The 16,018-nt window shown below is 46.9% G+C and overlaps 1 protein-coding gene across 1 annotated transcript; it reads left to right on the top strand.

Annotated features, from left to right (window-relative positions):
• The first annotated feature begins 10,848 nt into the window (after positions 1–10,848).
• LOC114603577 (anionic trypsin-like) lies at positions 10,849–14,678 on the top strand. The gene is made up of 3 exons (XM_028742695.2): positions 10,849–11,097; positions 12,003–12,139; positions 14,400–14,678. The coding sequence occupies exons 1-3, from the start codon at positions 10,875–10,877 to the stop codon at positions 14,550–14,552; spliced, it is 513 nt and encodes a 170-aa protein (XP_028598528.2). The 5' UTR covers positions 10,849–10,874; the 3' UTR covers positions 14,553–14,678.
• The last annotated feature ends 1,340 nt before the right edge of the window (positions 14,679–16,018 follow it).

Here is a 16,018-nt window from a genome sequence, read left to right as displayed (position 1 = left end):
AAAGGTAGGTCTTGACACAAGATGGTGTCAACCGTGCATCTCATGAGAGGGATCTCTGAAAGGTAGGGGGTGGTCTGCCAAAGGTTCTTGATGCCTAAGGCAGAAGTTTTTTGGAGTTCACATGGACAATGAAGACCACCAAGGTTGTACTTTAATGGGTTTTATGAGCAGGGAGAGGAAAATAAGGAACAACACAAGAGGAATCACAGAATCAGAGAACTGTAGGTTTGGAAGGTACCCACCGAGGGTCATCTAGTCCGAACTCCTGCAGTGCAGCAATCACAGGAATCAGAAAAGATCTTGCAGCCCCATCTGTTGCCCGAGAATCCCTTTCCCTTCTTGGGCAGGCAACAGATTGAACACCTTACAGGTGGAATGTGCAACACTGGTGTCAACATCACGGCCTGCACCATGAGTCCAACTCACCCTTTGTGGCCTTGGTCCTTATATATTATCTGGGAGTGCTGACGATACTTTAGCTCCCATGCCTGGGGTCACCGCCCCGTGACCTTCTCTAAGTTTATGTATAGCAAGTTCAGGTGAGTAGTCATGGCCAACAGTGAACTACAAAGTAATGGGACAACCTAGATATTCCCATCCTACACTACTCAGCGCTTAAAAGTGCTGAGTCACTGTTTTATGACTCACATGTGAGCCTAGGTAGCCCTAGCTCTAAGGGACAGGTGGCCCCACAACTCCCAGCCAAGTGGCCTTTCTAGGATAGATGCTGTTTCTAGGAAGCTGTGATTCATGCTTAAAGAACTCTACACAGCTGCACTATTCCATCTACCAGCAAGTGCTAGGTACAGGCCTGAACGCCTTTGTGGGACATCCAAAGGGGTACATAGTACATAGGCAGTACTGTAGCATGCACATACGTAGAATTACCATTCATACCTTCCACCAAATAAGCAGAGGATGAAGGCATCTGCCACACCGACGTTGGGGGCAGATCCAGAAGGCACCTTCTAGTGAACTCATGGAGAACATTTATGACTGAAGCTCTAGTTGATGCTAATCTTGGATCTGCAAAAGAAAAAAAAAGGATTCTGTTAGCAGATCTTAATGCGCATGTTGGAGCTGTGGAGATGCTCTTCATATAGGAGAATGCTTCACTGGCAGAAGAGCGGTGTTTATATGAGCCCAAATCATTCAAACTTTTCTAGGTCAAAGCCACCATTTTGATTGGATCCAGGGGTGGAAATGGTAGTCAATAGAGCATTGTAAGACAAGTGTAACAAACTCTCATCGGCCTCTGCCTGTCAAAGGATGGGCCACAGCAATATTTTCAAGTTTCCAGACAGTCTTCAAGGGCAGCCCCACCGTTGTGCCCTCTAAGCCATGCCTAGAACATATGTGAAAATAAGAAAGCAGTGCATGGGAGATCCATCAAGTCAGACTCATACCCTAGGAATGTGCATGGCTGGCCTGTCCATTTTGTAGATGGGACAGTGGTTCCGGGTGCCAGTCCTAAAGATACCTTCTTCTGCTTTCCTTGGCGGTGTGACCTTTCTAGAGCCTGAGGTCTATCCAGACTTGTTTGGGCGGCGTGGGCTGCAATTACCTCGCAACCACCACTGCACTTAGCTCATGCTTTGTGTCTGGCAAGAAGTCTGTCTGGGCTGGTTGTGAAACCAAAGTTTTGCTGCCATAGGGAAGGGAGCAATTAAGGGAGAAGGCAGCGCAAGGGAATTGCCCTGAACCTAGGTCTAAAATGGCACAGCAAGCTTCCAGATGGGGCAAGGGGCGGGTGGCTACACAAAGCTGCAGAAGAGTGTATACATTTGACCATAGAAAGCGTGCCCCCACCCACAGGAATGTAAGGATTTGCCTTGTACCAAGTCAGAAATTGGTCTATCTAGACATCTGTTGTCTACATCAGCCGTCCCCAACTTGGTTGCTCCCTCCAGATGTTTTGGATAGCTCCCATCATCCCCAGCCAGTATGTCCTTGTTGCAGCCCCAAACATCTGGAGAGCACCAGGTTCAGGAAGGGTAGCATAACCCTTAAATATGGGCCAGTGTTGTTATCCTGGCATGTTGGGTTTTTTCAGGAAAATCTTTAGTCTACCCAGGCCTTGTCACCAGCTCACCACCCATCAGATAAATTGTAGACCTATTCACTGATGCTAGTATGTATGCTTCCTAACTTACTTACTTACTTACTTATTTACTTACTTACTCCTCTGTGCACCACTGGGAAAATTCCTGTGGGCACCCATCCCTCTAAGGTCAAACCCCACCCCACCCCCTAAGAATGCACAACTATTAAAAAAAGAGAGACATAATCTTAATAGGAAATCTGTGTTGCTGTGTCCCTAAATAACTTTTTTAAAAAACTGAAACAAGTTGGGCATGCCACTATTTATAAAGACATTCTACTATTTTACAAAAGTCAAATTATCAGAACCATTTTGAAGCAGACGCTTTTTGTGTCTTCTATGGTGCAGCCCATTTTTATACCTTTGCTGCCTCCAGTGTTGTTAGAATCTCTGACCTGCAGTAACTCAGATGCACCTCGTTCTGGAGGTCCATTCTTAACCTGAAACTGTTCTTAACCTACCACTTTAGCTAATGGGGCCTCCCACTGCCGCCGCACAATTTCTGTTCTCATCTTGAAGCAAAGTTCTTAACCCAAGATACTATTTCTGGGTTAGCAGTCTGTAATCTGAAGCATCTGTAACCTGAAGCATCTGTAACCCGAGGTACCACTGTACTGTACAAAGAGACCACATGTTTGGTAAGTTAGAAAGGGTTTACTTACAAACTCTTCAAAGGTCAGATTCATGGGCTTTTTCATACAGCAGAAAGAACATTTAGGCAGTAAACTTAGGTTCCAAAGTAGTAAATTTTTCTAAATTATCTGTATAAGACCACAAAGACGGCCGACTAAAGCCATATGGTCTAAGCTTGGTTCATATATTCAAATAGAATTTCCTGGAGCATCCAACTTTGACCTCCTTTCTGGTATGGTTCAAATGGTGAAAAGTGAAAAGAACAAAGGCTGGATAACCCTTCCCAAGGTAGTGTGTGTGACCTAGCTAAGCCTGGCAGGACAGCTTACTCTATGTTCTTAACCCCTTCATGCATTAATTAGATTTAAGCATGTTGGTTATATGAGGCTGCTTACCCCACATTCAGACCAGTGGGCACATTTCGCTTTTTACATGAGTGCTTTTGGTCATGTCTCTCTACTATCCGCTGGATCAGTTCCCTACAAGGGGAAGTGGGGGGGGGGGGGGGGACATATGCCAAGTTTGAAGCAGAAATAGGTGCAAAAATTACGTCCCATGTTGAGAGCAGAAATAATTCAACTGAATATGATCAGAAATCACAGCTGTTATCATTTTCAGTCTGCAAACAATCTGTAATTGTTTATGTCCCACCCCCACCCCACCCCGGCCACTGGCGTGTTTCCTTTGCACTGAAATGAATGGGTTGGAATAATGTAACTGTAACTTAACTTACATAATTTACATGATCAGTTCCACAAATTGCATAATGTTCACTGTTTACATACTTAATTCCATAAATCGAGTTAGTTAAGCAAGTTATGCTGACAGCGAGACAAACAACATCATTTCTGGCAGAAGACAAACTGCAGTGGAACAGAAATGGTGATGCTTGTGACCGAAACAGACAGGGTGGGACAGAAAACGGTGCTTTTTTACATCCCTTTCTCTGAGACAGGCAGCTTCTCGTGGCATATTCACCTAAAGCCCATTGCGGCAAAACTGGGGCTCCTTTGATTTAACATGACCACAGTGTTGTGAGGTCAGATAGGCTGCTAGCCAGGGCTGGCACCAACACCTGGTATCTTTGGACAGTTGACAAGTCCCAGCCCTGAAATGTGCCCTGAGCTCCCTTCCCTTTAATTCCCCGCCCCTACCTGGTGCTCTGTGCAATGCTGGGCTCTGCCTTTCAGATTGGGTTCCTTTGGAATGAAAGGTGAGCTAAAAGCAGCCTGACTGAACAATGAATTAATGAAACCAACCACACAAAGTGAGCAACTTTCCGTAAAGCAGGCTCTGTTCCCGTGATCTGTGTTTTCAACTTGCGCAGGTCCTTGGGCTTGGCAGAAAATTATCACCAGGTCTGTGCATTTACGCTTTTCAACCCAAACTAAAGTGGCAAAGACCTGTTGTGGAACAATAGTGGGGAGGCTGACACTAATCCTTCTCTCTCTAAGGCCCTTCCCAATGACCATTGCTCAATTTGCAGCCTTATCCAACAAAGAGGGGGGAAATCCTTGTAATAATAATTAAAGGCTGACACCTCTTCATTAGGAGGAGTGCCTAGAAATTAACAATGGCAGATGAGGCGTCTGAGGCCCTGTAAAGGCATGTGGTGGATGCAGGCACAAGTCGTGAAGAGAAGCGTTGGCCCTGTTGGGACGGGAAAGTATACAGCAGTTGGGAAGAGCTCCGAAGTGGGACTTGTGTGGACCAAGGCATCAAGGAATCTGCTGGATACAAAACTAGTCACACATGGTGATGAATACTCTTTAGCACCCTGCTCATTAAAGTAGAACCAGCCAGGCGTTGTCGGCAGGCATCAGGCCACAGCATTCCTCCAAACCCTCCAGTTGTATCACAGACAGGTAGGTGGGACCGCTCTTTATCTTTCTCAGGGATGGATGTCATCCTTCTGAGATCTCACCAGAGAAGGTGACTAGGATGCCCTTGCTTGGAAGCAAAGCTTCCCAGTTCATCATGAAAGATTGTGGACAAGGGGGCTGTCGAAGATTTCAATCAGATTTTTGTTGTTGTTGCAAGTGACCTTTTGCTAGAAGGGGCTACTGGTGAGCTCCTTACAAATACACGTCTGTTTTTCTATTCTCGTGCTCATCGGGATGGCCTATAAAATGTCAGAATGCATTTCGTTTTGTCCCATTTAGCTCTGGTTATACCTATTGATAAGTAACCTGCCAACAAATGCCAGATAGTAATTTTTCATAAAACGTTTCTATGGTAAAGAAGCATGTTTTACTTTCAAGCTGATGTTCAACGAATATCCTTCTTCTTTGAGTTTCCATTTCTTCCTATCACAAGAACTCTGGGTGTGTGTGTGTGTGTTTTAAAAAAGTGATGTGAGATTTCTCTTTTGAAAGGATGGCTATTTTCCTTACTCTTACAGAGTTCCCCAGCCAAATGGGAAATATATGCAAGTAAATCTATTTTAGTGTTCTCCATGAAGGGCATTATAGAAATATTATTTTTGAAATCCCATATAGACTAGAACATGCCTCTGAATGAAAGCTGGGTGATGATGGACAATATGCCACAATTGTCTCTTATTTACCAGAAAGAAATCCCCTTTCTTGGTACTTATCCCTGGTAAAACACTGCCCACTTTCCTGCCTTTTAAAGAGATGTAAGCCCACTGAATTCAGGGTGACTTACTCCAGACAGCAGCCATGACTGCTTCCCCTAATGTGAAAGGAAGGTGAGACAAAAACACCTGCTATTGTACCTAGGAATTGGATGGAAATTCAATTCAGTTTGCATTTAAAAGTGAAAACAGCTTTGCACTTCAAAATTCACACTTTTCCAAAGTTTGAAATGCACTTCTCTAGTAAAGTAAGATAATGCAAATGCTGGGGTAAAGTGTTCACAAAAAAGTGTTCACACTTTCTAGTTTAAAAATAACATTAAAATGCAATATTGGGGTAAATTGCTTTGCAAAAATGTGTCTATCAGGGGAAATTGCTTTACTGCCGAGGGAGCCGTTGTTTGTCCGCAGTTTTTCCGGGTCATGTGGCCAGCATGAATAAATGGCCAGCATGACTAAGCCGCTCCTGGCGAAACCAGAGCAGCTCACGGAAACGCCGTTTAGCTTCCCGCCGGAGCGGTACCTATTTATCTACTTGCACTTTGACATGCTTTCGAACTGCTAGGTTGGCAGGAGCTGGGACTGAACAATGGGAGCTCACCCCATCGCGGGGATTTGAACCTCTGACCTTCCGATCAGCACCACAGCGCCACCCGCATGTATATTAGAAGTCTGCATTAAAATTCTGCTGAATTCTTGTGAGGATTTGTTCATACAAAATTCACAAACTGATATGGAAATGTGGAGAGCTGACTTGTAACATCCTGAATGGGGAGGGGGGTGTCAAGGATCATTTGGATGAACTTGAACTATGAACATAACATGAACCAAATTAGTTTGCTTTGTAAAGGGATGGTGGTAAACTGGAATCAGTTCCTTTTTCGACATGTTGGACTTGAACTAGTTAAAACAGGCTTTCTAAGCTCTGAAAATTGTGTGCTCTGCCAACAATTGGTGTCCTTCTCCCTTTGAGGCTTGAGGTATCGCAGTGAATTTCACACCTAGGCAGAAATGTGAATTCAGGTTTCTCTACATCCTAGGGATGGTGAATATATTGCTGGACTACAACTCCCATCATCCCTTACCACTGGCCACAATGGCTGGTGGAAATAGGAGTCCAATAATATCTAGAGAGCCACTGGCTCCCCATTCCTGCTATACCTGTGGTGGTGGCCCAAAGGGCCACAATAACTGTAATAATGTGTACCTCTGTAAATCCTTGAGGGTGCTTCTAATAGAGAAGTTACGGTAGCCTTTTACTTTATGAAACTGATGATTTTGCATGTTGCCGCCCCCCCAAAAAAATAATAATTGGGGCACAAATACAGCTAATATGTGAATCACAAAGATACAGCTCAAAGCTAGAACGTAAGTTGCTACATGGTGCAAATGGCTACCCAACATGCATACTAACACAATGTAACAGAACACGGTGGGAATCAGAACTTAATCAACATAAATTGCTATTGCTTATGGTGCATGTGTATTAAACATGAAATGAGGTAATGATGTATATGATTGGTGAAAATTGAAATGCTTTGTTTGAAATTTTATAAATGCCACTGCCTGACAACCGGGCAGGGTTGCAGTTTTGCGGAATGATCTGACTGTAACCTATTACCCACTATCCACAAACACTACCTTGGCTGTATGTGACCTTTCGCTCTGCATGTCTCCTCAGCAGGTCTACTGACAGACAGGCCCTTCACGGTCTCATGCAGTGACATGACAGCCATGGAGGTGGTTTCACTGGCACTGCTGTTGGTGTCAGGAGGTAAGATTGTGCAAGCATGTTTCCAAACCCAGTCACTGTTCTAAATGGAGATTTCAACCTCAGGTAAATGACAGGGCACATGAAGCATGTTGCTCAGATGTACACAGGATATGCCAATGTCAGCACAGACTGGCAGCAGCTCTCCAGGATTTGAGGCAGGAGCGCTGCCCAGCCCTATCTGGAGACGCACTATCTGAGCCTAGGACCTTGTTTCACTGAGCACTGGTGCAGGTTTCCTCAGCCTTAGGGCTGCATTACCTTGTAGGCTACCTTCCAGGGGCCACATTGCAGTGGTGGGTGGGTGGGGCCAGAAGGAAAAGTGGGTGGAGCAACAAATGTTAGTTTACTCCCACATCACTCTCTGTCCTTCCTCCAGGTAAACAAGAAGCATTGGCAGAGTTCAAGGATATTTTCTAGCCAGGACAGAACATTCCAGAAGGGTGCAAAGCAGGACCAGTGAGAAGTGTGGGTCAGCTGGGAAGCAGGTGTGGCCTGTATGGAGTCCTGAGGCCCAAATAGAGAGGGCTGCAGAGCTGCATTCACACACACACACACCCCTACACCTGAGGTTTCCCACTCTTTCCATATAACAAGGGTGGGGAACCTCTATCTCACAGGCCAATCATGGCCTGTCAGGGGGTCTAAGTTGGACCATAAGGCAATTTGTCCCAAGCCATGCCAGTCGACCCATCAGCTGTCCCCTCAGCCCATCCACTCAGCCAGGAAGGAACAGAGGCACACAGGCAAACTGAGAAGGAAATTAACGCCTGCTCATGAGCTAGTGAGCAGGGGGTGAAATCCTGCTCAGTTCAGTAGCATTCCATGCAAATCCCTCCCTGATTCAGGAAGAGATTTGCATGGAAACCCCACTAGAAGGATGGGGAGAAAGTTTGTTTCAGCAGCACCTTGCTGCAAGGGGCTTTGACGTCCCAACTTCAGGGCTAGTAAGCCCCTTGCATCACAAGTCATTGTGACATCAGGTTGTTGTTGTTGTTGTTGTTGTTGTTGTTGTTTAGATTTATACACCACCCTTCACCATATCTCAGGGTGGTTCACAGAATAAAACTGTCCAGGTGGGCAGTCAATACCTGGAGGGCCATGGGTTCCCATCCCATGATCTATGCATGCAACTAACCATGGTAGCTGTGTGCATGCTCCAAGTTCAGAGGCATCTCTAGGTACCAGATGCTGGGGATAGAGCAATGGGAAAGAGCTATGGTCTTCATCTTCTTCTAGTGGGCATCCCAGAGACATCTGATTGGTCACTGGCTGGGAAACAGGATGCTGGACTCAATGGACCCTTGTCTCTGGTGACGCAGCAGAGGCTTTCTTACTGTCCCTGTTCTTGTCTCTCCACCCCCACCCCAATTTGCAGCGGCTGCACAGGAAGAGTCACGAATTGTTGGAGGAACCGCATGCATGAAAGGTTTCCAACCTTGGCATGCAGCCATCTATGACATGAACCGGTTCTATTGCAGCGGAGCTCTGGTGACCATGGAGTGGGTGTTGACCGCTGCACACTGCAGGCTCCCAGGGTACGCCTTTGCCTCTTTGACCTAGCAGACTGTCAGGCTTCAGGGAATCTGATCCCTCCCACGGTGGCAGCCAAGAAGTAGATAAACAAAAAACAGTTCTTACCAAGTAACTTATTCACTATGGATCCAGAGAGAGACAAAGGATAATGGCGTTGCTCTGAGTGAATTCCCAACCCTTCCGTCTCTCCTGTTCTACGTCACCCCTGCGCCAGCTGATCTGTGCTTTCTGCCTCTGACTTTTCTGTTCTATTACTCTCAAGGCACGCCTTGTTCTGGGAGGGGGAAGCATCAGGAATGCTTTCAAGGGACACTGAGTCTGTTAGCTGTCTCTCCCCTGGTACTTCTTCATCCTGCTGCTTTCCCAATATTTCCCAGCTCCTCCCCTCTGCAGCCTCTGAACTATGCCCTTCTGCAAACCACTGTTCTAAATCTATACTGTCCTCCTGTTTTCAGGAAGGTTCAGGAGGAGGAGGGCGGTCCCCACCATTCCTCCTCATTCCAGCCCCTGACACAGACTGCCTCTAGCAAAATCCCCTCTTCTGCCTAAGGGCCCCTCCAGCTCTCAGTACTGTTGGCGCCTGCAAAAGGTTTGGGACAGTCACACTAGTTCCACCTCCAGTCAGTGAATATCCTGTAACTTCCCGCTGAAGCCCCACAACTTTTTATGCCGCAAATGTTCTGGATTCATATTTGTCCTGCTTTTGTTACACAATGTCCCCTCCAGACGGCGATAGTGTGGTTGCATTGGGGAAGCATCACGGAACAAACTAAAGCAGAATGAACTCGCCACTAATCCACAGTGATTGAGGCAAGACCATGTTGCAGAAGACAATGAAACATCAGCCTAAGTGGTTAACAGGTCACAAGACTGCACCATGAACCTTGCTCTAGCTGTAGCAGTTATTGTAAGACAAAATGGATAGTAGCGGTTGCATCTTTTATACTAGGATGAAAAACTTATTTTGTTTACTGCTACATTTTCTAGAAGATATTATGTTAGGGGCTGGTGGTTGATGGTGGTGGGACTAGAGCCAGAAGTGGGTGGAGTACCCCCTCTTTCTGCCACCCCTTCTCACTCTTTGGCAGTGCACACACAATACATTTAAAGCACATAACTTCTCCCTCCCCACACACAAAAATCCTGGGAACTGTAATTGATTGAGGCTGCTCTGAATTGTAGCTGTGTGCCTGATAAATTATAATCCCCAGGACCCTTAGGGTTAAAAGAATGTATTTAAATGTATGGCGTGTGTGAAGCCTCTCCTCCAGCCTCCTGTCACCTGCAGGAAATTAGACTGAGGGCCACATGAAATTAGGGCAAGTCGCCCACCCAGCTGACAGGAGCTGGAGTCGGGAGCAGGCCAGCGCTAAAACACCCTGTGTCAGTTAACGCTTTACTCAAAGAAACTAAAATAGCACAGGCCTGGTGATCCCAGCAACTCTTCCCAGGTCTTGCTCCAAAGAGACAGTTGTGAGGACTTCCCACTGCTCTCTAAGACTCCTCCCTTGGGTCCTTCCCCAGCAACCTGAGGTGTCTTTATCTTGTCTCTCTTTGCTCTGCCCTCTTCATTCCTCTTTGTGTTCTGGGAGACCAGGAAGAGGGGAGCTGGTCACCTCAGGAGGGGGATATTTCCCTGGCTCCTTCAGCAACCGGCCTCTTGGCACCCCCCTTCCCCAGCCTCTGCTTCTGCCTCTCATTCTGGACTGCTCTCTGCCACAGCCTCTTCCCACTCACTGAACCCTGTTGCCTCTTCAGCTTCCAACACCTCCTCCTCCCAGTCTCCTCCCTCTTTCCCTCTGACCACTCATTGTCATCCCACCAACAATCCCTGGGCTCTGAGCCTTGTTCCCCTGGGGGTTCCCTTGGGGGTTCCCCAGCCAGTCCACGACACCATGCCACTCTAGACTTTTAACTACAGTGGTACCTCGGGTTAAGTACTTAATTCGTTCCGGAGGTCCGTTCTTAACCTGAAACTGTACTTAACCTGAAGCACCACTTTAGCTAATGGGGCTTCCTGCTGCCACCGCACAATTTCTGTTCTCATCCTGAAACAAAGTTCTTAACCCGAGGTACTATTTCTGGGTTAGCGGAGTCTGTAACCTGAAGCGTCTGTAACCTGAGGCACCACTGTACTGTACACTGTACCACCATCTGTATCTCGCAGATTTCCCAAGTAACCCCCTTTTGCCTTGCTTTCCTGCAGCACCACTTACGTGCGCCTGGGAGTGCACAACATGTTGCGCATGGAGGACACTGTACAGCAAAAGAGAGCGGTCCGGCTCGTGCCTCACCCAAACTACGATTCCGTCAGCAAGGACAATGACATCATGCTGATCAGGCTCTCCTCGCCTGCGGCCATCACTGACAGTGTCCAGCCCATCAACGTGGCCAGTCAGTGCGTTGCTCCAGGAACGCGGTGCCTTGTGACAGGGTGGGGCAGGACCAGCAGCTCAAGACGTAGGGCCTTCGAATATTTTAAATTTTTTAAGGCAGAGGTGGGAGAGGGGCCATAGGAGCAGCCAGAAAGATTTTGCCACCATACAGGTGTGGGTTGTATCGATCAAGCAAAGCACGCAATCGAGCGAGATCCCTTTATTCAATCAATGTTCCAAAGAACACAAGCAAAGGCCAAATAATGCCAACAAAGCTTAGTAGTCCCTACACGGGCTGGCAGCAGCTCTCCAGGGTTTCAGGCAGGGCATCTCTCAGCCCCAGCTGCAGGAGCTGGAGATTGAACCTGGGATGTTCTTCATGTGAAGCAGATGCTCTACCATGGAGCTACAGCCCTTCTCTTGGAAGCGGCCTTATTGTCAGACCAATTGCCCATCTAGCTCAGTAGTGTCAACACTAACTGGCAGCGGCAAGTCCAGATTTTTGGACAGTGTTTCAGCACCCAGCCCTCAAATATATGATCTCTGTGTATGTGTGGTTTGTGAGAGAGAGGGAAGGGTGTGCTTGGGCAGAGAGAGCGGGGAGATATATGTATGGCTTTGTATTTGTGATACGTATGTGTGTGTAAATGTGAGAAATGCCTCTGTGGTATATTTTCCCAAGTACTGGGGAATGCTTCCAGGTATTTTTTAGATAGCAACACCATCATTGAGTCTGTGTGTGTGTGTGTGTGGTGGGTCATAATTACATTATTTCCACATTTGGGACCAGCAGCACATAGCAGACTTCCCATGGTCACCTTGCCTGAGAGGGAGCAGCAATGACTGTGCACTCTCTAACTTTGTGTCCTGTCATGCTCCTGCGGGCACCATTTTGTGACTGGTGCCCACCACCCTTTCGCAAAATTCCAAGTGTGCTACTGGTCCAAAACATTTGGCGACTCCTAACCTTGGTAACTGTCGTCTCTACAGCAACCATCCCTGAAGAACTGCAGTGTGTTTATCTGCCCATCATCACGCAGAGCGAGTGTGAAGCAGTGTATCCTGATGCCATCACCGAGAACATGTTGTGCGCTGGCGTGAGGCAAGGGGGTGCTGACACTTGCCAGGTGAGGAAAATCCTTTAATTCAGAGGCAACTTAGGGTCAAATTAGATCATGGGTAGGCAAACAAAGGCCCGGGGGCCGGATCCGGCCCAATCGCCTTCTAAATCCAGCCTGCAGACGGGCTGGGAATCAGCGTGTTTTTATATGAGTAGAATGTGTCCTTTTATTTAAAATGCATCTCTGGGTTATTTGTGGGGCATAGGAATTCGTTCATTTTTTCCCTCCAAAATATAGTCTGGCCCCCCACAAGGTCTGAGGGACTGAGCCCACGGCTGAAAAAGTTTGCTGACCCCTGAACTAGATGGTGTGCAAAATGCATGATTGTATGTTACAGAGGCGCCAACTTGGGCCCCAGGTTATAGGTGCCCAGCGGGGTGTCATGATGTCACGTTAGGACATGATGTTATGACGTCACATGCCCCACAGCCTCAGAACCTTACTTCTGGTGGCTATGGAAATCCAGTTCCGAGGTCTCGCAAGGCCTCAGACGTGACTTCTAGGGCTTTGCGAGGCACTGGAAGTTGCGTCAGGGGCCCTGCGGTGTGGGTGCTGAGCACCCACAATTAATTTTTTTAATTGTAAAATCACCCTAGAGATGGCACCCCTGGGATGGGAGAGGGGGGGAGGGTACAATCAGGATCGGCATAATGGCTCCTTTAAAACTATTTCCCCCATGTCACTTTCAAAATACAGTATAAACATTCCAAGCCAGCGCTGCCGTTAGGCAGAGTGAAATGAGGCAACGAGCAGCTCGGACAAGAGTCCTGTGCCACCATGCCTGGGGCAGCCCATCCCATTTCACCATATGAAATGGGAAGGTGCCACTCCCTGCCCCACCTGTGCTGTCATTCCCCCCACAACTATTGCCGCCACCAGATTGCCCTCCCCCCACACCAAACTCAGCAAGAGCCGAGAGTCCAACAGTAGCTGGAGTGCACCTTGTTCACATTTTGCCTGTCTCCTGCTATGGTCCTTATGGTCTCTAATCCTTGTTTCTTGGGCTGTACTTTTTGCCACCTGCTTTCCGTCTGTTCCAAAGTGACTTTCATGTAATTGCTTAATTTTACAAGATGTTTTAAGCCCAGAACTGCCTGAGGACAGTAGAGGCTTGTGTGCCCATGGCTGTGTTACAGCGTCTGTGAGCTGCTAAGACAAAGACCTTTTCTGTGTTTAGACATCCCAGAACTGCCACTTCATGTTTAGTTTCAATAGCCAGGACCTGCAGCAAAATGTGGTGGTGTGGGACTGCTCCAGTTCAGGGTTTCAGCCAGCCATGTCCCTTCCTGGGATACTCCATTCCATTTTACTCTCTCCACTTCTCCACTGCCCGCCCCACCCCCGGCAACAGATATTGCACATTCTGTGGCCACTGAGCATGCTCAGTCTCCATCGAACTGTTTTGAGGTTTGTTCGGGGTTTCTGTTTCCTTCAAGGTTTTCCCCATAAAGTCTTTTTTTGTACTTTTACAAACCTCAAGGTGGTGATAGGTGTATCTGTGAGTTTCAGTTTTACTCAGTTGCTAATTTTTCCACTCTTAAGTTCAGTACTCCACACTTTCAGATCAACTCGTGACTTAGTAAATAAATATCTTCAAGAACAGTCATCAGCATTTTAATGCTGATGTTTGTATGCAGTGTTGCCTAATATAAGCATTTTTGCAAAGCACATTTCCCTAATGTGGTGCATTTTGTATGGTATTTTCACTAAGACATGCATTTATATGTACACCTTGCTCTGGTATATGCATTTTTGTACACGACAAAATTTGGAGATACGTAATCTGACAGGGAGGTGCCACATGATGAATGTGTACAAGACTCTTTCTTTCTTTCTTTCTTTCTTTCTTTCTTTCTTTCTTTCTTTCTTTCTTTCTCTTTCTTTCTCTCTCTCTCTCTCCCCCCCCCCCCCCTTCTATCTCTCTCTTTTTTCTTTTCTCTCGCTCTTTCCAGGCACTCACATCTTCTTAACAAAGATCTGAACAGATTGCTTGCAAAAGTCACTTGAAATTAAGCCAAAGACTGCTACATTGACTCTACACCATATGACCTAGCTAGAAAGACCTATACTACTCATTTTAACTGGTTTGAAGAAACCAGTTAAATGGTTAAGCTTTCCCTGAAGACCCCTAGGAATGCGGCTTTGTAAAAGCCTTGGCAATTGTGAATTATCACAGAGCCTGAGCTCAAGCTTCCTGAGTTCTAGCCAACATGATGAAATGTTCTATTAAGACTTCACATGGGGGTGGGATTTTCTCCCTGTGCAGGGCGATTCTGGGGGACCCCTCATCTGCAACGAAGAACTTCAGGGCATCGTGTCTTGGGGTCCAGAGGTGTGCGGCCAGCCTGGGAAACCAGGTATCTATACCAAGGTCTGCAACTACGTCGGCTGGATCCGGGAGGTGATACAGCGCGGGTGACGCCAGCTCAGAGACGAAGCGCACAAATAAAGCATAAGAAATGAGCTCAAGTCTGCATCTCCATTGTTCTCTCCCCCTTACCCCAACTCACAAACACGATCCCATGCCTTTTCCACTCCCTGTGGATGCATGCTGACCAGGCCAGTGATCAATGAGGTCGAGCGCATGCTGAGGCTGAGACTAACGACGATCCACTGAGGGGCAGTCCTGTGTGGGAGGCTCACCCTGCTGCCAACTTTCCCCAGGTGCTGAAAGCAGATCACAAATTGCAGAAGGTTCCAGGAAAGCATCAGGCCTGAGGAATAAATGCAGTCCTCCAAGCATCAGGCCTGAGGAATAAATGCAGTCCTCCAAGCCTCTTTTTTTGGCTCTCAGGTCTTTGCCCAGGCCACACCCTCTCCTTAGCCACACATTTTCTCCTCAGGACATTCATTTCAGTAGTGGGAGTGGTCCCTACTTCTTGAATGCCCAGCTGGGTGTGTCCTTGCCCTATCTCTCTCATTCATTCATTCATTCATTCACCAATGGGGGAAACAGGGGTCTCCTAACAGCTCTCAACAACCTAAGCAAAATATCGTTCCAGGACTGTTTAAAAAGGTTTGAGACTGTTTCAGAAGAGGGACGCAGGTGGCGCTGTGGGTTAAACCACAGAGCCTAGGGCTTGCTGATCAGCAGGTCGGTGGTTTGAATCCCCGCGACAGGGTGAGCTCCCGTTGCTCAGTCCCTGCTCCGGCCAACCTAGCAGTTCAAAAGCATGTCAAGGTGCAAGTAGATAAATAGGTACCACTCCAGCGGGAAGGTAAACGGCGTTTCCGTGCGCTGCTCTGGTTTGCCAGAAGCAGCTTAGTCATGCTGGCCACATGAGCCGGAAGCAAGATGAGTGCCGCAACCCCAGAGTTGTCAGCAACTGGACCTAATGGTCAGGGGTCCCTTTACCTTTACTGTTTCAGAAGTGCAGTGCAGGATTAAAATCAGAACTGTTGTTATTGGATTAATCAAGATTATGAAAGCAGGAAGAAATAAGAGCTTTGTAACCTGAAACCAAGTACACGGGAAGTCATTTCAAATTGATTAATTTGGTTTTTGAATAATTGGTTCTCTCTCTTTTTTAATTGGATTGTAATTTGGTAATGTGACAATGTGGCTTTTCTTGGACTTGTATTAAAGATTAATAAAAAAAAATATTATACCAGAAGTGTAGTGCAGATGGGAGCTAAGCCACATCCATTATTTTGAATAGGTCTGCTCTGAATGCAGCCATAGAATTGCAAATTTTCAAATTTTCTATGACAGGAATAAACCATGCACTGAAAGTCATGAAGGGGGTGAGGAATGCCATTTTTAAAAAATAATAATCAAAATTGAACAAATGGCAGGTGAAAGGTAACCGTGAAGATATCACTTAACAAATGTTCTCCCCCCCCCCCCGCCGCCCCCAACAAAGGTTTTCATTTTTCCCCAAAGAT

This window comes from Podarcis muralis, chromosome 7 (assembly GCF_964188315.1).
Source record: "Podarcis muralis chromosome 7, rPodMur119.hap1.1, whole genome shotgun sequence".
Taxonomy (NCBI): domain Eukaryota; kingdom Metazoa; phylum Chordata; class Lepidosauria; order Squamata; family Lacertidae; genus Podarcis; species Podarcis muralis.
This window is presented reverse-complemented; position numbering and strand designations above follow the sequence as displayed.

Excerpts from the sequence above, each read along its gene's own strand:
- LOC114603577 (XM_028742695.2), top strand. The coding sequence starts at position 10,875 with ATGTTGCGCATGGAGGACACTGTACAGCAAAAGAGAGCGGTCCGGCTC. Across the intron at positions 11,098-12,002 it reads CAGGACCAGCAGCTCAAGAC|CAACCATCCCTGAAGAACTG; the intron begins GTAGGGCCTTCG and ends TCGTCTCTACAG. Across the intron at positions 12,140-14,399 it reads GGGGTGCTGACACTTGCCAG|GGCGATTCTGGGGGACCCCT; the intron begins GTGAGGAAAATC and ends CTCCCTGTGCAG.